General features: G+C 31.0%; 2 protein-coding genes, 2 long non-coding RNA genes and 1 pseudogene across 4 annotated transcripts; 2 read left to right on the top strand and 3 right to left on the bottom strand.

Annotated features, from left to right (window-relative positions):
• LOC117239506 (CD2 antigen cytoplasmic tail-binding protein 2 homolog) lies at positions 1–2,043 on the bottom strand. The gene is made up of 6 exons (XM_033505114.1): positions 1,539–2,043; positions 1,314–1,477; positions 855–1,038; positions 608–789; positions 426–534; positions 1–353 (listed from the first exon to the last, which is right to left on the bottom strand). Exons 1-6 carry the CDS (start codon positions 1,681–1,683, stop codon positions 124–126), a joined length of 1,014 nt encoding a protein of 337 aa, XP_033361005.1. The 5' UTR covers positions 1,684–2,043; the 3' UTR covers positions 1–123.
• Positions 2,044–7,294: 5,251 nt separating this feature from the next.
• Positions 7,295–9,804, top strand: LOC117239601. The gene is made up of 2 exons (XR_004494490.1): positions 7,295–7,535; positions 9,640–9,804. It is a non-coding gene; the product is annotated as an uncharacterized LOC117239601 (long non-coding RNA).
• Positions 8,952–16,333, bottom strand: LOC117239599 (zinc finger CCCH domain-containing protein 5-like). Its single transcript, XM_033505314.1, has 9 exons — positions 15,684–16,333; positions 15,172–15,377; positions 12,680–12,790; positions 12,482–12,563; positions 9,812–9,859; positions 9,557–9,727; positions 9,341–9,485; positions 9,122–9,278; positions 8,952–9,051 (listed from the first exon to the last, which is right to left on the bottom strand). The coding sequence occupies exons 1-9, from the start codon at positions 16,019–16,021 to the stop codon at positions 9,032–9,034; spliced, it is 1,278 nt and encodes a 425-aa protein (XP_033361205.1). The 5' UTR covers positions 16,022–16,333; the 3' UTR covers positions 8,952–9,031.
• A 457-nt stretch (positions 16,334–16,790) lies between these two features.
• Positions 16,791–17,313, bottom strand: LOC117239602. Its single transcript, XR_004494491.1, has 2 exons — positions 17,057–17,313; positions 16,791–16,860 (listed from the first exon to the last, which is right to left on the bottom strand). It is a non-coding gene; the product is annotated as an uncharacterized LOC117239602 (long non-coding RNA).
• A 1,919-nt stretch (positions 17,314–19,232) lies between these two features.
• LOC117239600 lies at positions 19,233–22,791 on the top strand (annotated as a pseudogene).
• Positions 22,792–23,036: the final 245 nt, after the last annotated feature.

Raw genomic sequence — 23,036 nt, 5'->3', positions numbered from 1 at the left:
TTGACAGGTAGTTAGCCTATATTTTATTACATGAAACATTGTTTCTCATTGTATTTATCATCAAAAAATTACAGTTACATACTAGTTCTTTTATCAAATAAGGTATCAAACAAGAACAAAACATCACAGATAAAGTTCAAAATCCACTCTTGCAGCATCATAAAATTGATTATTTTGTCCCGTTCTTCGCACCCAAGCTCCACTTTTAAAATAACCTTCCCTTGCCCATGCATTCATTTGCTCACTTGTATGAGGACCATAAACTTCTGCATTTTCATCTTGTGACCATTTTAATTCCCATGTTACTTCTTTAGCTTCTTCTGCTTCAGAATTATCAATTCCTTTATTATTACCTAAAAGAAAATAAACATAATATATAATATCAGAAAATTATATAGGAAAACATTCTCAGAAAAAATAATTACTTTCATTCTCATCCAATTTTGCTTTCTCTTTTACGTCAAAATCATCAGCATACATATCCAATTCTGCTTCCTGTTTTGAAGGATGAGCATGTTTATCTCCTAGCTCGACCTTATGAAAATCATATTATAGTTAGGTTATTAAAAGTTTTTAATATCTATCATATTTTATCATATGCAATTACCTTCTTTTTGATTTGCTCGTAACTTTCTTGATATATATCCATATTTCCAGTACGAGTTAACAATTCATTTGCCAACTCTGTTAATTTTGTTATACTAATAGAATTTTGATCATCTTCTATCGGTTTCTTTTCCTGTTTTCTTTTCCATCTCTCTGCAGTAGTTAATCTTTTTTTTCCTTTTCCTTTAAATAATTGTAATGATGAACACATTCTTTCAAATGTAACTTAATCAACTAAAAATAGCTACCAAGCCTGCACAAAGCCTTAGAAACAGTTTCTCCAGGTTGTAAGTATTCCAATATTTGTTTATAAACCTGAGTTGGATTGAACATTATATCTGGATCTTCATCTTCACTATCGCTATGTGCCAGTCCAAGTGTTTTACTGCTTTGGCTTTCCTTCTTTACACTTGCTGTAGAACTCGCTTTGATCTATCAAGATTACGCCTTAGTAATGTTTTGCATTACTGAGTAAACAAGGCAGGTTTACAGATAATTTTATTTGTTTGCTGTATGGAAACATATTCTGATATTTCAATATGCAAAAGTCCAAGAGCAAGAAAAAAATTAGAAACATGAAAACAAATTTACATTTTATTTTAAACTACCAGGACTTCAATTCGTATTATACAATTATACAAATTTAGTGGATTAGTTCTGTCACATATTCTAAGATTAAAATCATTTGACCAACTAGTTTTACAAACCTGCATCCAATCAATGTTGTCTAACCAATTATCTCTAATTTCTTTTTCTTTGTTCCAAAGATAATGGCCTTGTTTGTCAAAATGTCCTTCTTCTAATTCCTCTTTCATATTAAATGCTGTAAACCCCACATTTGTTTCTGGAGCACTTGGTCCATCTTCGGCACCTAATAATTATATACAGATATTTAACATCATGTTAAACAAATTTTTCATATTTTTACGTACCTTCAATTTCATCATCACTCATTATATTATAATTATCCTCGTTAGCATCATCATCTTCTTCATCCGAATCTAACGAGTTTTTTACTGGTGTCTTTCTAACATTATTATCTTCTAATTCATCAAATTTACGTTTATACATTTTCATATATTGTGAGTATCAAATCGATAATAAAAGATATCTGTCTTTCACTTTATCGTAATAACTTATTATTGACTCTTCCAGCACGTACAGTGAAATATAATCTTTTATTGGACGTTTCTTCACTATTTTCAAGAAAAATATTATTTAATTCTATATAATAATAATTACACTGTATTTCTAGAATGTCTAACAAACAAATTTCAGGAAAACATATTTAAATACAAACGGTAACAGTACAATTTAAACAGTACTAATTATGTATAAAGTATTTAACTACGTTCAAGTTAGGTTAACTTTTGGGCAGAGTAGTAAGCTGGTAACCACGATCCACGGTCGTATACACAGATCTGGCAATTTCCGTGGTACGAGTAAAACTCTTGAGCACAATCAAATAAACAAGTTTGGACACATGCTAGGGAAAACCGTCCATTTTTTGAATTAAAAGATGTCAAGATGGAGGGTAAGAGAAGGTTTCGTTATTCGAGACAGACAGAAATGAGTAGAATACCTCTGTCTCTGTCTGACACATTCATAGCATGTCAAGCATGCGCAGAACAAAATCCTTCTTATTTTCCGCGTTTCGGACACAACATTTTTTACGACACAACTTTCGAACGAGTTTTTCTGTTTTCGGAACGAATATACAAGCAGAGGGGAAACGATAGTGTTAATGCCTATAAGGTCCAGTTGGCCCTCGAGAAGAAGTATTGCACCAAGCGGCTAAGTATTGTACTGATTGAACTCTAGTATAGACAAAAACCTATTTATTTCCACGCTAGTATGTAACGTATGTATAACAAAAACCTATTTAATTCTATGGTCGTACGTAAAAATTCATATTTTTCTATCCGAAATATACAAGTATAAGAATAACAGAATCACATAGTAATCAAAATGAGTTGGCCTAAGAAAGAGAAATTAATTTTTTAATCTATCGCAATTTTTTAATCTATATCGCATCGCGTCGATGTTTTTGTTATAATAAAACCTAATTTCATTTTAATAGTAATCTCACTAGTTGATGGCCAGCGAATAATACATATTTCTGACGAATCTGTTTGCAGAACAAATTAACTGTAGAAAGATTTCACACGTAACGATTGATTTGTTATCCACGACTTTTACCCATGTTACTTATATTACTGAGTAAAATTTATTAATTCCATGAATTTTATATGAATTCAAATGTAACGGCACAAGGCAAAGAAGGAAGACGAGAAAGGACACTGTGTTAGTGTGCTATGGTGTATCATGTTCGTGTTTCTATACCCCTTAACACCTAAGGTTTTGTCCTAACAGTTAGGATCTAGCTCGCTCTATCGCATTAAGACAAGTTCGACCAACCGACCAGCAGTCAAAAGAGAAAGTTTAATAAGCCCATTCAATGCTTCATTTTAATCAGGAAAATTTTACCAATATGTTAATGAAATTTTTATTAGCAAAAAATTAAAAATAAAAATTTTTCGTCGTTGTATTAGTATTGCCTCACTGATGTGAAAGCGATCTTACTGTGCGACCTTCTTGAGTATCTAGGATTTAGTCAATGTTTAGAGCACGCCATGAAGCTATCGACGATCCTAGCCCTGGAACGCAGGACGTGCGATGGCTGTCGAATAATATTTGCGACTGGTTTTCAAAATGTTTTTGTCTGTAGCATTTACATATTAATTAATTAGGTATATTAAATTTTGTGTCATTTAGTAGTACTTTCATATGACTATGGACTCATGTAAGAAAATACCAAAAGCGAATTCAAGGGAGTCACGTTTACAGCACGCTTTATAAATTCGGAAATGTCGAACTCGCGTGGTTTTATTTTGACGTTCGTCCACGTCGACGATTGTACGAAGGATACTCGAATATACCAAGCATCGCAGTTGCAAAATGTCGGGACCCTCTGGTTTACATTATCGTACGGGGAGGGCTTAATTTATGACACCCTCAAATGTTAATGCTTCTCTTTTCCCGAGAATGGCGAAGGCCAGGTGCCCGTCCCAGGCGTTCGAATTTCACATTTTCTTACAGTCGTATATTTTAATAAATATAAGAATAGACAAATCACCTTGTGGGCCTTCGTGGGCAAACGTAACTGCCGTACCGACTTAGAAACTCGACATTGATTTAAGCATCCTTTACTCATAAACGATGACCATTTGATAAAGTATTTACTAAAAAAGAATTAGTAGAGCCTAATAGCACACATGGCAAATGTGTGTCCAGTGGAGATGATAGACAATTGCTTAGGTGCTTCAGTAATATGTATGTATATGTGTGTATTGAATTAGAGATATATACATATAAAGAAATAGATGAGTGAGCAAAGCTGCGGCGACGACATCTCGTAGGCGTATCAGTAATGAAAATAAAAGGTAAAAATCGTGGATCACAAATTAGTTATAACATTAAATCTTGACTGCATAAAATCATACAAAATAAATAAATCACGTCAGAAATATTATTCGCAACCTATCAACTACTGAAATTACTATAAATATTGAATTAAATATTAAATTAATAAACTACATTGAAATAATATTTGAATTTTTTATAACAAAAATATCTCTACGAGAAAAGTAACTTTAATGTTAAATCTAAAAACTATTATGTATGGAAAATATATTAAAATTACTGCACCATTCCATTGATCCATTACCGTTTCAGGGGAAAGATTTTCTTTTCTTCTCCAAAAAAATATAATAAGCTAAGTTAAGTTTAATTATTGTGCAATTTTGTTATTCTCGTACTTGTCTATCTTGTATAGAATAGCATGAACTTTTCTGTAGAACCACACAGTGAAATAAGCTCTTGTAGTGTGGAACCACAGCGAGTATACCTCGTTTGTGGTGGAACTAAACAGGTTCTTGTATATGCTAGCGTGAAACCAAACAGTGCAAATCACTAACTTTATCGGTTCTTGTATATACTAACGTGGAACGCCTTCAGCACTTGGCCGCTTGGTGCAGCACTTGTATTGTGAAATAACTAAAATAATGGGCGCGAGCTATGGTCGTATACACAAGTCTGGACTCCAGTGGAGGAGGTAAGGCTCTAAATATCGGAAGCTACGCTGTACATATCGGCCATCATGGAACACTGCAATTGTGAAGTTACGATTTTGTATTCAACATCATCGTTATATAAACTAAAGAATATAAACTAAACCATCGAGCTTACTCAATAACTAAACTAAATTATTCTTCATAATTTTTCACAATTTATTTAAAATAAGTATGTATACAAGGTTTCATTTGGTACAGAAAACTGCTGTTTAAGTAAATATTAATTGTAAATCATTATTAAATATGTATTATTATCTTTAATAAAAAAAGGTAACAAAATTGCGACCCCTAAATCAAGTATATACACATATATTTAATGTAATGTAATGTTGTTTCGTATAGTAATTCGGCTGGTGAGGCTCCAACATCTTCTTTGAATTTCTTCGTTCGTCTTTGTACGCGATTTGTATTCTAAGTAAAACGACTGGTAACATCCCCACCCAATTTTCATTATTATGACATCCTAATGCGGTTTTCAATGAGCGACGCTACCGTTCGACCAATCCGTTTGACGCTAGGTGGTGGACAATGGTTGGTACCCGTTGACATCCGACGATGGAGGACCTTGTCCTTGAAAACCCTATCAGTTGTGATAGTTTCCGATAGTCCGATCCTTTGTTTCTTGTGGGATAATAAAGGTAGTTGACTGTAGATAACACTGATATTAACAGGTTATTATATATTTGAATGCTCCAACAACTTCAGTGTGATACAAGAATGAGTATGTGATATGACAACTACGAACGAGTACGACCTGAGACTCCTTTCGTGATGACGATGATGATGTATGTGTTTAACTTGTAGTTTCTTGCTGGACTTCTGACTCTTGATGTTCCTTGCACCAGCCTTTAACTGGTTCTTGACTTAGACTGACTGAGATTTGACTGAATATAGACTAGAGCGCAAGGAGAAGAAGTAGAGTTGACCCTCCTGATGATATAGACTCGATCTAGACTGGATGTAAACTGGATGTGAAACTGGATGTGAAACTGGATGTGAAACTGGATGTGAAACTGGATGTGAAACTGGATGTGAAACTGGATGTAAAACTGGATGTGAAACTGGATGTGAAACTTGGTGTAAACTTGGTATAAAACTTGGTGTAAAACTGGATGTAAAACTAAGAACTAAAAATAAGAGCGACAAGTCAGTTTTACACCATGTTATTACGGAAGAAAACTCGGTGTGCGTGTGCCCTTTGCACGAAGAACGCGGATTCGTTGTTCACACTTTTCGTTAGGAAAAGTGAGGGTAACGATCCGCGATATCAATTGGTTATGACCCACTTTAATGCCTGAAGGTATGAGGAGGAAGCCTCCTACCAACGTGGCTCATGGGTGGCCTTGTTCATGGGAAAAATCAGCCTTTTTGTTAGACAAATATTCGGTTTTTCCCAATAGATGACTACCTGTTTTCTCCGTGTTTGTAAGAGCGTGCAATAGACCTAAGGACTGTTTTAAATACCAGCTATAAACCGAAAATACTTGCATAATTAAAGGTTCCTGCAAGCTAATAAGATTCGGTTTGTGTTGGGGCCTTAGGTTTATTGAGGGTCTGTCTAAGGAGGTTTGAGCCTTGACGGTCATACAATCAAGGACGTCGCACGGACCATTTCACGCGACGTAACATGCGGATATCAATGATTTTAAGACCCCAGCGATTTCGTCCGTTTGTTATGTTAGTCGTGACAAATCTTGGACATCACTGATTGCAAGAATCCCTCGATCGTTATTTGGAGGTTTTTGAAGGATAAAAGTCCTAAAAACGCTCTCATTACATAACCCATCCGCTAGATTTCTTAAGCGTTATAGAAAATGGTTTTTCGTCTACAAGTTCATTATTGCGAAGAAGATCCCTCAATTTGAATTCGCTAAACTCATCAAACGAAGAAATAATACGCGCTTTCAGAGTCTCATATTTATCTCTAGTCAATGAGTTTCTAAAGATTTTCGTGACAAAGGACAAAAGGTGTGTTATCTTTTTGATTGCGAAGGCCGCCTCAATTTCTGTAAATCACAAAATTAAGGTTCTCTCTTCAAAAGAGAGATTGTTTAACCATCGACAATGCGTCAACTGCGTTTCATACATTGCGTTTGTTAAAACTCTTTGAGGAAATGTTTTACTTCTTGTCGGAGAATGGTGTAATGGCATTTCGAAGAGATCATGTCGAGGTCACCAATTTGTGGTAGTCTTGACAGTTAATTCTAATGATTCAATAACTCTTATAATGTAGTAAACTCTTTATTTTATAACTTAACTTATTTATTTAACACTTTAACGCTGAACTGAACTTACAATAAATTCCGATCAAATATTATTATGTTTGACACGTCTCGATACTTCAGATTCTCGTCGCTAACTGACTACTTACAAAAAGAATTACGTTAATAATAAAATAGAATAGTTAAAATACATGTACGATGTGATAAAATAACATATAGTAAAGTATAAATATAACAAGGTATTAATAATTTTGATAATTAAATTTTCTTTTTCGGTTGATAAAGTAGAGAGTTTCTTTAATTTGTTGGTACAGTACAGTTGGTACAGTTGGCAAAGTTGGTACAGCGTACCTTAATCCAAAGTTAGCGTAAAGTGGCTCTGAAGTCCGCTGCAATCATAATTTCTTAATTGAAGCGCTTTCCTGCAGACAAATTGATCAACATCATTTGATCACTAACCTACCACGAGAGTTTCCAATCCTATATATAGACCTATATATGACCGAGATCAGGAGTCCAGACCCCAAATGTGGAACACGAAAAGGCATTGAATGTCACGGCTATTATGTACCTCGTTCGTCATACTATACATTATTAATCCCAGTGATAATTTATTTTATTTAAAATATCTGTATGTTCTATATATTATTAAATAACTCCAAAAAGGAGTGAAGAATAACTAAATTAGTAACCTGATTTTATCAATTTGATACCTGAACTTACAATTTAGAAAATTTCAATTTTCTCTGATTTTTTGTGCTATGAGAATTAAATGAAACTGATTTAACATAAATAAACGATATTCTTATAAAACGAAAAATAATTACGTATCTGATAGAAACTCTTGTAATTTTAGATTGCGATCACTTATATAAACATGCATTTTCACAAACACAATTACGCAAATAAAACCTAAATAGAAAGTGATTTTATCTTCTAAATATTATAATAAATAGTTTGCTTTGTATAGTTTTATTAATACATCATTTTTTAATATATCAAATTTACATGAAGTCCATTACCTAAATAAATTTTTAACTTTACTACTATTATAAATGCCAAAAATAAAAAAAGTGTATACTAAGGAAACCAATCCTTTTTGCCAAACAACCTCCTTGAAATATGTAAACGTAAAGTCTGATATATGACAAATTATTATATATAAAAACTATACAAACAAACTACATACTATAAACTACATAAACATATTTTTTAAATTTAATAATACACAATCCATTATCAATTAATACAATTTGAACACAATATTATTATTATCATCTAAAAACATACAAGCAAGTTTCACAAAAATACATCAAATATAAACAAATTTTAAAAGATTTTGGAAATATTATTAAATATGCTTAAAAATGCACATATTACAAGATAATCGGTATTTAAAAAATCAATGGTCAAAAACATGATTTCTTTGTCTTCACGATTTTTAGCTTAACTGTTTGAGTTCCAGGGGTCATTGAAAAGCAGTAGAAAAATCCCGAACAGCGTGATAGTGCTTTTCTTAATCGATTGCGAAGAGAAACAAGCGGCGTAACAGCGCTCGTCATATTTGCTACTTTATGAAATACATCTATATTATTATATATGCGTACTATTAGTTTATAAATATTTCAAGTTTTGTTCAATAAAAATTATTGAGAAGATATCAATGAAATACAAAATACCGTCAAACGTCCGTAGCGTTCAAATGTATTGGGACTTTTCAACAAAAAATTCAAACAGCGTGATCGCGCTGCTTGGGACTCAAACGGTTAAAACGCGATTGTATTAATATAATAATGTTTATAATATAGCGAGATCGTAAAATCGATGAAACATCAATTCTTATATGCATGTCAGTGTCTGAATGAACTAATTCATACAGTTTTTAATCTAAATCATAAAAAATTCTTATGGCTGCTAAAAAAATATAAAACATGTATATATCTCATACAATCATAACAATATTTTGAATTAAAGATAATCTACTTCACTATGATACTTCGAAAAATTTTTATTTTTTGTAAAATGTCTGATATTTAATGCAGCAATTTTCCATTCATCATAAATCCTCCATTAATACATTGGCCTAAATCCTATATAAAATACAAATAATTAACACAGTAACTCTTCATGTACTTCATTATGAATTAAAAAAATACATACTAGGATTTGGAAATGGACAAAATCTATATATATCTGGCTGAATAAATCGTGGTGGATATGGTCTTAATGGACTCATCATATGCCTAGATCCTTTTAAAGGAACTTGCCTTGGAATTGGAACCAATGGTCCAACCATTATTGGTCTCGGAGGGAAACCCTAATGACCAATGAAATTTAATGTCAGAAGAATTATATTCCACGTATAAATTGAATACTTACTCCATAATAAACAGGAACAGGAATGGGTTCAATATAATGTGATGGAGGTAGCCTACGTTCTCTAGACTTATCTCTTTCTCTTCTTTCTCGGAATCGCTCTCTCGATTTTTCTCGATAAGGTCTTTCGTGTTTAGATGACTTGTTGCTTCAATAATATTTATGACATTTAGTTTTCAAGAAACATCATTTTACATTATTTCATATTTTATTATGTACCTGTTATGAGAATCTTTGACCCATGCTCTTTGTTCTCCTCCCTTTGAATGTGAATTATCTCTATTACTTTTTCTTTCTCGCAGGTGTTTTTCTTCTGCAGTGTGCAATTGACTATGTGGCCTGACTTTTTCTTTATACTCTCCACTTCCACCTCTACTATGATCTCTGTCTCTAAATAAATTATACAACACTACAATAAAACTGAAAAATAAACATATTAACCAAATATACAAAATTATAACGAATAATTGGTACCTATCATTTCTGTAACTATCCCTGTTATTATGTTTTGAATCTTTATACCTAAAAAAGAATACTTAAGTAACAAAAGTTTAATTTTAAACTTTACATTAAATTAATTTTAAACTAAACATTATCGTATTAAAACATAAAATATAAATACTATTATTATTAATATACTAACATAATACATTAACGGATTGATATTATATAATTTTTACGTTTTAATACAGCAATACTCTGTAACTTATATCTATATTTCACTAAATATTGAATTTATTTATATATAAATTATATAAAAATGGTATAAATTACCAAAAAGAAAAAATAGTTAATAGTAGCATGATGAATAATCATGCATTATAGCAAGTTAGAAAATATAAGTGCTGAAATTTATTATAAAATGTAAGTAAAAACAAGTAGAATAATTCTCAAAATAATATTGGACTTAAATGAAAAAATAAACAGATGTGCACAATATTATAAAAAATAACAATTTTATATTCTATTTGTTATACATTTAATTAATTGCTTTGCATAATCCTTAATAATGAATTAGGGATTAAATGGCCAAGACAAATGGTAATTGGTACATATAGACATTAAATTTACTTTTAGAACTTCAATTACTTACCTTCTCATGATTGTTATTAATCATTACATCCATAATACTTTACCTGAACAAAAAACATATAAAAGTCGGATATGATATGTTAATGTTAGCATAGACAAAAAATATTACTAATAGATTCCATTTATATTAACATGTTAATCAAAAAAACTATATTATAAAGTAACATTTACTAGAAATGAGTTGTGAAAATTTTATGAACTAAATTGTTTTTAGTAACTAAATGGTTTTTGGATTTCATGAAGAGATAATTACTTTGTATTTATTGGCATGAAGATGACTGATTATTTATAAGATATTTTAACTGAAGTTTGTGAGAAGAATACCTATGAAATGAACGTGTGAATTTGAATAGCAATATTGTCATGTAACTTGTTCTAATTCATTCTTTATTCATATGATAGAAAGTATTCTATTATATTATTACATTTTTCTTGAGGAAAAAGAAAGAAACGAAATATATACTCTGTCTAACGAGACGAGGCAGCAAACAAAACTTGAATACGTTTACTACCTCGTCTCGTTAAATAGATTATATATAGTCAAATCAAAAAAGAAAACATAAGCATTGGTAATGACATTACCAAGCATATGCATACAGATATATTGCGAATCAAATTCCTTTTAATCTTTTTATACCAAAACTTCATTAAAGTAACAATTACATCATATCCCTCCACTTAGTGGAGATGAAAGAGAAGTCGGGCTTTTAGCAGCTTAGAGTTACCTTTTTCACCAAGTTTCCACTTCCGATACATCCAAAAAAAAAAGAAACAAGTATAAGCTAGAACAAAACAGACTATAGTAACACAAAGCATATACCTAAAATAAAAGTCACATAGCACAATTAAATATAAGGTACGAATTTAGTAATACATGTTCATTATGATCATAAATGTTCTAATAATACTTATAAATGTTACATACATTATTCCTGTATTCCTATATGTTATATATATATGATAATGATTTATTACGTACTTACTAATCTAAATTTGTGAAGTATAGTATTTCAACAAAATATATAATATTAAATGAAAATATTACCATTAATAATAAAATATTATTATTATATAAAAATTTTATATAAGTAAATAATTATATCCATTATTTTTATAAATATATATATATATATATATATATATATATATATATATATATATATATTCCATTTTGTGCAAGAAGTCATGACAATAAACAAATTAATATTACTCGAATCATAATAAAAATTAAGTTAGTATATTGCAGTATGTGTGTATACTGGGTATATATGTGTGAAGTATGTAAATGTTCATATATATGTAAGATATATGTAATAAGTATCAATAACCTTTTTTTGTAATAGGCTATGAGCTTAAAATGCAAATAACGGTACTAAGTAACCATGTAGTGATTACTAAAGTGTTTGTGCAAGATGTAAAAAAAGTAAGTGTAAAGAGGATCGTAGCGTGATTTTACACCTTCGAATCAAAGAAGATTTATAAAAAAAAAAGTTCATATTGTAGATAAAGCCGGTTTAAGAATTACTAAAGTTTTAATATTCTTTTCCTGGCAGGAGTCAAGCTTTTTACAAGACATAGTTCATTTGACGCTTTTCTTTCTTGTAAAAGTAGAATTCGTTGCAATAAAAAATGTGACCGTGAATTCGAGGTCAAGGTCGTTATACATGAACTTTGTTTACAAATTTTCACCGATGCGAAGGTATAGAATCGCGCAACGATCTTCTTTAAACTTACTTTCTTTACCCCCTGTACAAATCTCCATTTTCCTATGATGCATCTTTTTTATTATGGTCTATATTTCATTGTCATGGTATTAGATTTTTGTCATATAAAAGGACTGTCAAATGATATAAAACATAATATACTTTTATTTAATTAATTAATCCATAAATTTCATAATAAGCAAAATGATGTACACAATGTACAGAGTGTGTACAAAAGATACCTTCTGTAAGCACTATGTAGCAATACTTTTATCATATCCATGGTAAAATTACTATATCCATTTCGTTTAATAACCAATACATAAATACATGCATTTATATATCAAACCTGGTATGATGAGACGATCTATATGGAGGACTTCGACTTCTTGAAGAAGTAGTATATTCTTTATTTGCTTCTGGCTTGTTTTCTAAAAATTAAACGTCATTTTTTACAATGAAATACAATTTTGATACACATAAAAAATATCTTATCAATTTAAACAAAATAACGACAACAGGTTTAAATTTTTAATAATGAACAAACCCAAATTTTCATTATTTATAGCAACAACTGTACGATGTTCCACAATTTCTTCTGTTTTAGCTGTTACACTTTTTATTTCTTCTCTCTCAAATATAGATTTGGATCCCTCTCCTATGATTAAATAAATTTATTTATAAATAGAAAATCTGAAGTACATGTATATGAAGAAAGCAATTAAGCAGTATTAGCAGCTGTGACAGACCTTAGAAATCTTAAGGTTGATATGTAAATAAACTTACCGCTTCTGAAAAATTGTAAGCCAGGACATTTTATAACAGATGTATGAAGTGAATGAAACGGTAAAAATGGTATAAAAGAAATAGAAATAAATAATTATCTTTCACTTTAAATTGCTGATTCTATAATAGTATTGTATATATCAAAAATGTAAAAAAGATATATATTTACTATTAAAAATATAAATCACATTAAATGATTGCTAATTTATGGTTGCTACATATATAAATTCTTTAGATTAATTGCACAAATGAACATATACGGCATACAATTTTTTTTAGCGCCATAAATCATAAAACAATTTTATATACGTGAATCCATAATTATAAGAGAAATTAGTTATGAAATTACAATCTTTACTTTATGTTATTCTGTATATATATACTTTACTTATTTATATATATACTTTGTTATATATACGATATATATTTTTAACTAGTAATAATTATTCAGAACCAACGATTTCTTTCAGACTTTATGAATTTCAAGAAACTCAAACTTCTATTAAAATTTTAGCTAAAAAATAATAACCGTTTTCTTACAAGAAAATTTTGGTAAATTGAAGAATTGTCGAGATGTTTTATATGCTATATGTCTTCTATGATGATTAGAAAATCTTCCATTTTGTTGATATATGTATAACTGCATAGTTTATTATTTTCTTCAAATATATTTCATTATAACTAACTATTATATTGTAACACATTACATTTTGCAATCAAAAAAGTATCTTTAAGTAAAAATTTGATATTAATTACTTTTTCAATTTTCTATTGTTTACAGAATAATATTTTGTAACATTCTTGTTATATTATTTAAAACTTTATATACAAGAAAGTAAAAACCTGGAGATATTTGTAGTAATGAGTTACGTATAATACTGAAAGTTTATAAAATTTGCAAATCAAGTTCTATTTCAACGCCACCAGGCTAAAATAAAGCTACCTATTTATACAGAAGCCAATTAATTCAAATAGATTAAGTGAAAAATGCTCCTGTTTCATTATAGAATTCTTAGATGTGGTAATTTTAATCTCTTAACCCGCAACGTCGCATTGGAGACGTGGTACGTCGATCGAGCCAAACATAGACAACACGTATGAGAGATGTAGTACGTGGCTGTTATTGACTTATTATTTCAAGATACTAAGTCTTTTTTGTTCAATGATCAATTGATAGTAATTATTTATCAAATATCTTGCAAAATAAAATTAGTTGTACCTTACACATGCATTTATACATCAAAAGACATGTGCGATTTGCACAACTTCGAACGCCCAGCCAAACCGTCAAATGGCTTGACGTGTAACCGAGCATGTTGTTGCTTATGGCATGTACTATTGTAACTTCAATCGTAAGGCAAGGGATTAATTAGTTACTTTTGAATATAATTTTCATTCTTCAGTTGTAGAATCACAAGCCTTGGGAATGAAATTTCAATGAAAAGATTCCATAACTTTATCCTTCCTCCACTGTTAAATTAAATATATATTTAATATATCACCATAAAACATGAAATTTTCTAATTAAACTTTTGCGTTTCTAGACATGCAGCCATTCCAAAAGTAAAGCATATGGAGAATCCACAAAATGGAGTAAGAATTTGAAGTACAGTTCGCAATAGATCATTTTTTTATATGTAACATTAGTTCTATTATACCATTATTCCAAAACATAATTTTTTTGTACAAACTCGATGACAAAAAAGAAAATGTAAAGCAGCAAACAAGAATAAAATTACTCTTAGGACACTGAAAATATAAAAACATTGTGCTTACATATTGCACATTAAATGTTCAATATCCAGTTATCCAAATCCAACGTTGTATTCCAAATTTTCTTCATCCTTGGTGAATCAAATACATATCATTAAATTTAAAGTTACACATAATTTGCATTGAATATTATAGAACACAATACGATCATAAATCCATCATTTTCATGTCCATAAAAATTTCTATATAATGTCATTATTCTTCAGACGTTGCAATAAGTAAAGTGAAGATTTTGCTATCCATAATTAAATTTCAAACATATAGGAAAAAGAAAAAAAGAAAAAAAAAATAGAACATATGATTATCAACCTTACAATACAAAGCATACAATATGCTGGAATATGAATTTATAAATTACGGTTGTTGGAAAATTCCAAAAGGAATTATCTTCTGAGTTGAATTTATATACTCCTTTAGTATTTCTTCATTGGATGACTGAAAATTGTTAGGTAATTATAGAAAAAAACAATATTTATTTACCCTCTCTTCTTTTGACCAAAACATCTTCAAAATTGATAATATCTCGTTGTAGATCATCGGTTGCTTCGTCTGATACATTTCTGTGAATATCTTCTGTGAATGAATTTCTGTGAATATATACTTTGATTCTTCGTAGTTCTGCAGCAGTAACTTGTATGCCTTCTGGTCCTTTAAATAAAGGTGTTGTACCATCTGATGGCTCTAATCTATAATGCAAATGAACGTTCCGTCTTCCATAATTTAATATACTTGAATTTATCAAGCTATAATCTTCTTCATAAATTAAGAACCAAATTATACCTTTCAGTATCATATAATTATGTACCTAGCTGCTACACAATTTGTGAAGTAATTTAAATCTAATTTAAATACTTAAAATAATTAAGTAATATATATATATATATGTCATAATATATCCTCTAAACATTTGCCTCGAAATTAATTTTTATTTATATATAAAACAATTTCATTTAACTGTTTAAAATAAAATGCTTTGTATTATTCATACTTACTTTTTAGATAATATAGATGTATTAGATGTACTTAATGTAGCAACAGTTCTGTGCTGATTTTCCGGGGATTTACTTTCACTCGTATTGCTACTGTGATGTGAAAATCTTTCTTTGGGCAGTGGTAAACCTTTCTCGAGAGCACGACGTATTTCATATTCTAAGATCTTCTTCTTCTTCAACCTTTCATGTTCTCGTAGCATTTGTTGTTCTACAATCCATTCGCGCCTACGCCGTAATCTTTCTTCTTCTGTTCTTCGTAAACCAGTCTCATAATTTTCACTGTGTGATGATCTCAATTTTTCATCACGATAAGAATGATTCGACACGTTTCGTTTCATTTCCCAAAGAAGAAAAGTTTCATATGCAATTAGACTAGTCTGCAGTCTTTTTTAAGGTAAGGTAACTTAAGATTCAAATATGTACGTTAGATCCAAACAATATACAAATATCTAATTATTATATAGAAAAATTCCCAAAATAGAAGATAAGTACAGCAAATAAAATTATAAAAATTATGTGAATAGTAAAGTTATCGTGTTAAACGCGAAGAAATAAATTTCACATACACTAATATAATATCTCACAAACTGCAAAAATTTGACGAATAAATGCTATATATAGAATATAGAAGAAATGAGAGGGTTCACACGTATGATTTGGGTTATTCTCGAACTTGTGCTGCACCACGCGGACCATGGTAGAAAGTGACCCACACTAGTATATATAATATCCTATAAAGTTAGGGATCTGCCCTGTTTAGTTGCGCCAGAGAAGAAATTCCTTCTTTCCTTAGTTGCACACTAGCATAGACGAGAACCTATTTAATTGTATGGTTTTGCGGAAAAGTTCATATCTACTTTTCGATCCGAGATAAACAAGTATGAGAATAGCAAAATGACGCGATAATTAAACTAATTGTAAGTTGTCTAAGAAAGAGAAATTAATTGTTTACTATATTTTTTTGGAGAAGAGAGAATATTCCCATTCAAACGATAATGGATCAGTGGAATGATGCAATAATTTTAATGTATTTTCCATATATCATTTAGATGTAACATTAACCCTTGGCAATTAGCATGTTTATTGTACAGGCATGAATATTTTTTCATCGTCACGTGGAACCACATATTTTTTTCCTTGGTAGGTAAGTGGCGTTTCTTAAAACGAATCCAATAACCTGCACATCAAGTTATTTTACTGCTGCAAAATGTTAAAAATTCATCAGTTCCTAAGGAATCAAATGGCCCAAAGTCGCTAGCTACTGGCTATTAGGTTGCTGCAAACGAAATTGGTTGCCGTAACCAAATATTGAATTTCTTATCTTCCATGATGCTTATCTAATTACCAAATATTACTGAATCGTGAAAACTCACTTTAATCAACGTACTTTAGTCGAAGAATTGGAGTAGTAAACATATGTATCACAGTTTCATTTTGTTCTTTGGTATTTAAATTTTTAAACTAAACTTTATTTTCGAATACCTATTTTTTTTAATTTGTTTTGCATCTTCTAGTAGTACTCGATGAATGGAAACTATGATATACTACATGTCACACCATATGTATAATATTACATCTGAAAAATTTATTATTTCGCGGACATACTTTGACTTTATTAATTTTATTACTCATTTTTGGTTCAGTATGATTGATGAATACAGGTTTCAAAGAAGGAGAAAGTCCAACCTCTATACACATACATTACATTAGGTAGCAAGAGGTCCTGAAGTGAGGGCGTCCGAGAGTTCGATTAATGGTTCGCAGGCAATAAAATAATAAAAAGCATAGAGTTTAAGGAAAAGATTATGTTAATTCCAAAAAATTCCGCGTCGCTGAATTATTCTTGATTATAAATAGTTGTCGTTCCCTTAAATTATTTCTAAAGACTCGGTGGTTCTACAATCGTATTGTTACCTTACAACACATGTGTTCCATCTACAGCATATTCTCAACTCATCGACGCTCATCCAAGATCGGATACCCAGCACCCTCTCACACTCTTAGTGGAAGAACGTCTCCTATTGTCTGCAGGCAGTCTACATACACCTTTAATCAACAATCTGCGGATAATGTATGCAGACAATGTCAGTCAGTTCGTATGAGCAAAATTGAATTCTGTCTTATAGGAATGAAAAAGGACGAATAATATTGCTTGGGCCACATATATAACCCTTATCCAACTATGTTATTATGTTATGTTATTATAACATACATTACCATATTATTTGTCAAATCGGTTTATATATTGATAATAAAGCGGTATACTGTGACAGCAAATTAACAAATACGAAACACACGAATTGTACGTACCAACTTTTAAAATCTATTCTTTACGAAGATCATTCTCTTTCGAAGAGTGATACAAATAATGTCTTTGACGTTAACCGTTGTTGCATTAGACATAGGCACATATATCCACTGATTTAACCTTCCTTTGCGAATGCATGACATAAAAACTTGAAATAAACTACAAAAAACAACGCACATGTTCGTGAAAACGTATCTACAAAAATAAAAATCAAATTAATAAGCAAATAATGTAAAGTAGTTAATTAAATAAAAATGAATAAAAATTGGAATTGGCTAAAGATATTTTTACTGGGAAATTTTCAACTAAGAAGGATGATTTTGGTCGAGATGTGTTTATTTGTGTTAGATACATATTTGATTGTTGTGTGGACACAACAGACTGATAAATTTCCGTAAAATTTGTTTTTACAAGGCTCGTGAAAAATTCGACTTTTACTGAAGATTTATTTTCGGTACCGTGAAGAAACCAAAAATTTTTTCAGACGCCACCAATGACGGAACATCCCTATAAAATATAAAAGGTTTCATTTCGATAAATCTGTCCATTGCAGAATAATCGTTTGATATATATAAGAAGAATAAACCTCCTTTTATAAGAATAAAACTCCTTTTCGGAGTTGGTTAAAAACGTCATCTAGCGATTATATGTATTTACGAACTGTTCATGAATTGTTTACTAGCGAAGGTGAAGATAGACACATTTTATACGGCTGTCTGCTGTTCAACGTGCAGTGTAGGGACCCCTCATGCGCCTGTTTCCCGAGGCGTTCGCCGCATAGCATGTTCCTTTGTTGTCAAAGAAACACAGTAGACAGACGACGTTATTTAGAGGAATCGACAATCGGAGTGTATGGTATACTCTACAACCACCAATATTTCTGTACCATAGTAACAACAGTGATGATGGTGGGGACGATGCTTATCTTCCGGGAGACAATGTTATAAAATAAGTCTTAGTATTAAAATAAAAAAAACATACAATTTTTAACTTTTTTAATATAACTTTATAGCCATTTTTTGTGCGAAAATACTGCCACTTTCAATTTTTTCCCAATGTTAGCTATTTTGAAGGCTAATTGGATAGGTCAATCGCTGTCTTAGGATAACCAATAGGCGAGAGCGTTTACCTTGTTTCCACTAATGCTGTCTCTACCAATGAACTTGCAAACATTCTGATCGTAAACCCCACTCTTATCCCTAAGTTTATAACGAATCTCCGAAAAAACAAATTTTAGGGAGATTTATCAGTTATCGTCTATCGCAGCCAACTCAATCTAACATATGGCATACACATATAAAGAATTATTCTTGACTGCAACCGTTTTCTTATTTGTTTGTTTATTTGCGTTCTTTTATTCATTTCATTGTATTTTGTTTTCTTTATTTCATTCTTGTAGCTACGTTTTCGCGGATTTGTGTGTTGTATTTTATAGCGTGTATTTTACATTATGAATTTGCAGAACAGTAAATCAATAGATGTTTGCACTTACGTCAATTGCAACAACGGCCGACATAAAGGACATCATCTGTATCGCTTCCCGAAAGAAAACAGTCCCCTTCTTAAAGAATGGATTTCAATAATTGGTAAATACAAGGTGTTCGTACTGTGCATATATATGTTTCGTATTTGTCAATTTGCTATATTAACACATTGATGCTGGGTATTTTTTCGGTTATATCTCATTTCTGGGCATCATCTTTAAAAACTATCATTCCGTTATCTGATAGTAATCGATGAACAAAGGCGATATATAGCAGTTTTTAATCTAGGAATCCATTGGTTCAAATATTTTGCGTTTTTAAAGTTTGGTACTTTCAACCTACTGTATGGTTTACTTTAACGTGATGACCATTTAGAGGGTAAATTATATTATTTATTTAAGCATATATTGTGTTCAGAATAACAGTACACCGCTCTATTATCAATATTATATATATGACTCGACTTGTCAAATAACATTTAAATAAAATTTATACAGGGTTATTCATTTAATTCGGAACTCGCGAGAAAATATGAGAATGGCAACAGTATAACGTATATGCTTACTATTGCGGTTAAATATTGCTCGCCATCTATGAGCTGTTGCTATAATTAGAACACAGAGCGGTTTGGTTGGAGCCGAAGGACTTTAATTTGCTGTCACAATAAGGGGAAGACGACCGCTGAAAAAGCGAGTCACGCGTTTACACTCGATGATTTCATGTCCCTGCGCACTCCCGAAACTTCGAAACAATTCCCACAATACTGCTTGTATTTTTCTGTCTCCATATGACAGTATCCAATTACGCTCATAATATTAACAAAGGCGAACAATGCATAAAACAAAAATGTCATGCGAAATAACTTTAACAATGCATTTCTGGAACGATGCAATAGATTCTTGGACAATCAAACCGTAATTTCGAGACTCAAACTCGTTATGTCTTGCCTCCATTTATCGAATACAGGAAACATGCGATAATTGCACAAAACGATCCTCTGAATAATTGCACACTCGTCATTCCCTCTACGGAGGGGTGGTTCCCCTGACACACGGATAAGCTTAACGGCTCGCTGCGATCGAGTAGTGTAACAAGATCAAATAACCATGATATCGCTGAGATAATGTATCTAAATGTTCTAATTTAGAAGTGAAACTTTTCTTATCTTTGACTTTTTAAAAATTAATCTTTTACTAATGTATTTGCGAGACTTTTTCGATTAAATTGAGTAATTAAATATGTTCCAAATTATACCGTGTTTGGTGCCACTTTAATCAGAAAGATGTAAGAAACATATTGGTAAAAGTTTCATTAGTCACAAATTGAAAATATTGAAAGAAAGAAAAAAGCAGATTTGAGTCTTGAGTTAAAAGGTTTGACTTATCGCAGGTATTTATATGTTACCGACTTTGACTCTTCGTTCCTCTTTCTCTTTCACTCTAGTTTTTAAGTTTTCTTTTTTTAAGTTCGGCACATCTAATATGTCAGTTTCCAAAAATAGTATCGTTTCCACATCTGCATAATTGCAACACTCAAATCCCGATTCTTATGTAATTATCGAATGTTTCCTATATTATAAAAAAGCGCAATAATAGTTGGGAAAAAGTTGTGCCTGGAGACTAAGTTCAGTCATTTCTTCAATTAAAATATATTCACGGTAGTGGAATTTATTGATGATATCTTAGGATTTACAATAAAAGTGTTACGTAGATTTTCTTTATTGAACGTTCACTACCGACCACAGAGATAGTGGCGAGCAATATTACTCGATCCGAGATCGAATATCGATAATGAATCCAAAAATAAAACTTCTATATTACTGGCCTATTTTTATGAAATTTTCATCATGTTCGTAATATTTTTCTCATTAAAACGTCACGAAACACGATATAATTGGTTAAAATTAGCGAACTAGTGTAGGTTTCTTCGTAAACGGAAAACGAAGACTGATAAAATTTATTTGAATCAATCATAATTTATGTTACAATGCACAGATATAAGTATACAATGTATAGATATGAGAACTTGATAAGATTCATATAACAACAATGTAATTCTCGTTTATGTATTATACATATATGTGAGGGGAAAAATAAAATTTAGGCTTGCATTACACGGGTGTCTAAGACTGAATGCATGGCATACCTATAAGCACTCTGTATATCTTATTGATTGCGCCTGTAACATATACACATGTATATCTCAAATGGAAATAAATGTCAAATGAAGCACTAAACGCGATATGTACCTTGTTTCCCGCCAGCCAGACAATTTTGATATAAAACGAAATACCTTGTTTCCCGACATCAATATGTTTTACTCTTTTCATCTATATTATTTTCTATTACTATCTGTACGTACTACTCTTTTAACAGGAAATCCAAGTCTAAAACGTTATGCCAGCTCCACTTTGAGAAACATGGGCGTTTGTGCCGATCATTTTTCACCCGAAATGTTCAAATCAAATCCTAGAAAAAATACGAATAAAATAAGAAGGTTGAAGATAAATGCCATACCCGAACCACCAGAAAATTTATTAATAAATGAAGAAGAAGAAGATGTACAAGCAAGTCAGCTCGTGATCGAAGAACAGCTGAAAGAAGGGGAAGAGGAAGAAGAACGATATCAACATCACCCCTACCACTATCAACAACAGCAAGAGACAGAAGAGGTAGAAGAAGAAGGAGAAAATGAATTATTTATTAATAAACCAACACTGGACTATACAAAGGGGCCGTTAAAATTCTCTGACAATGAGGATTCAATGGAATGGGCAGCAGTTGAACCACAGATGATTTGCGGAGTACAACATGAGAATCTGACAAGCAGAACTTTCCAAGAAATGAAATTGGATAACGAATGTGCTCAGCTGTTGAAAAAAAATAAAAATTTGAGAGCACAAATAAGATATCTTAGACAAAAATTCATAAGAATCAAGAAATCCAGAGATCGATTCCGTAAACTGTTACTTAAAGCAGAAACTGTCGATGGATTTTTAGACAGATATGAATGCAAAAATGACGTCACAAGAGCACTTATTAAGTCGCAGCTGGAAAGTGAAAGCATAAAATATACAACCAAAGAACAAGATGAGTGCGAGGAGAACAATTAGAACAATGATCATGAACTGCAGTCGTATACATAAGTCTGAAGTGTCGAAGATGATCCACGTCATCATATGCAAGAATCTATAAGTTAGGAATCTGCAATGTTTGGTTTCACGTTACAGACAAAAGAAACAATTTAGTTCCACCACAAACGAGGTATACTTGTATAGTTCCACGTTACAAGAGAATTAATCTTAGATGACACAGAAAGAGAAATCAATCCTTTATTAGATGTATATATATATATATATATATTTTTTTTTAGTAAAATAAAGGAACTCTTTCCTTTCAAACAATAATGGATTCGTGGGATAATGCAATAATTTTAATATATCCCCAGTAGACAATAGCTTTTTAGATTTAACATTAAACCTACTTTTCTCAGGATAATGTTTTTTTTATAGCTAAACCTAAATTTTATTTTAATAATAATTTCAGCAGTTAGTAGGCTGTG

This window comes from Bombus vosnesenskii, unplaced genomic scaffold (genome assembly GCF_011952255.1).
Source record: "Bombus vosnesenskii isolate JDL3184/JDL3185 unplaced genomic scaffold, Bvos_JDL3184-5_v1.1 scf7180000014105, whole genome shotgun sequence".
Lineage (NCBI taxonomy): Eukaryota > Metazoa > Arthropoda > Insecta > Hymenoptera > Apidae > Bombus > Bombus vosnesenskii.
This window is presented reverse-complemented; position numbering and strand designations above follow the sequence as displayed.

Coding starts and splice junctions, on each gene's coding strand:
- LOC117239506 (XM_033505114.1), bottom strand. CDS start 1,683: ATGAAAATGTATAAACGTAAATTTGATGAATTAGAAGATAATAATGTT. Junction 1,478..1,538: donor GAGTGATGATGAAATTGAAG/GTACGTAAAAAT, acceptor TATAATTATTAG/GTGCCGAAGATGGACCAAGT. Junction 790..854: donor TAAGGCTTTGTGCAGGCTTG/GTAGCTATTTTT, acceptor AATTATTTAAAG/GAAAAGGAAAAAAAAGATTA.
- LOC117239599 (XM_033505314.1), bottom strand. CDS start 16,021: ATGAAACGAAACGTGTCGAATCATTCTTATCGTGATGAAAAATTGAGA. Junction 12,791..15,171: donor TTTGGTCAAAAGAAGAGAGG/GTAAATAAATAT, acceptor ATTTAATCATAG/GAGAGGGATCCAAATCTATA. Junction 9,728..9,811: donor GATAGTTACAGAAATGATAG/GTACCAATTATT, acceptor TAATTTATTTAG/AGACAGAGATCATAGTAGAG.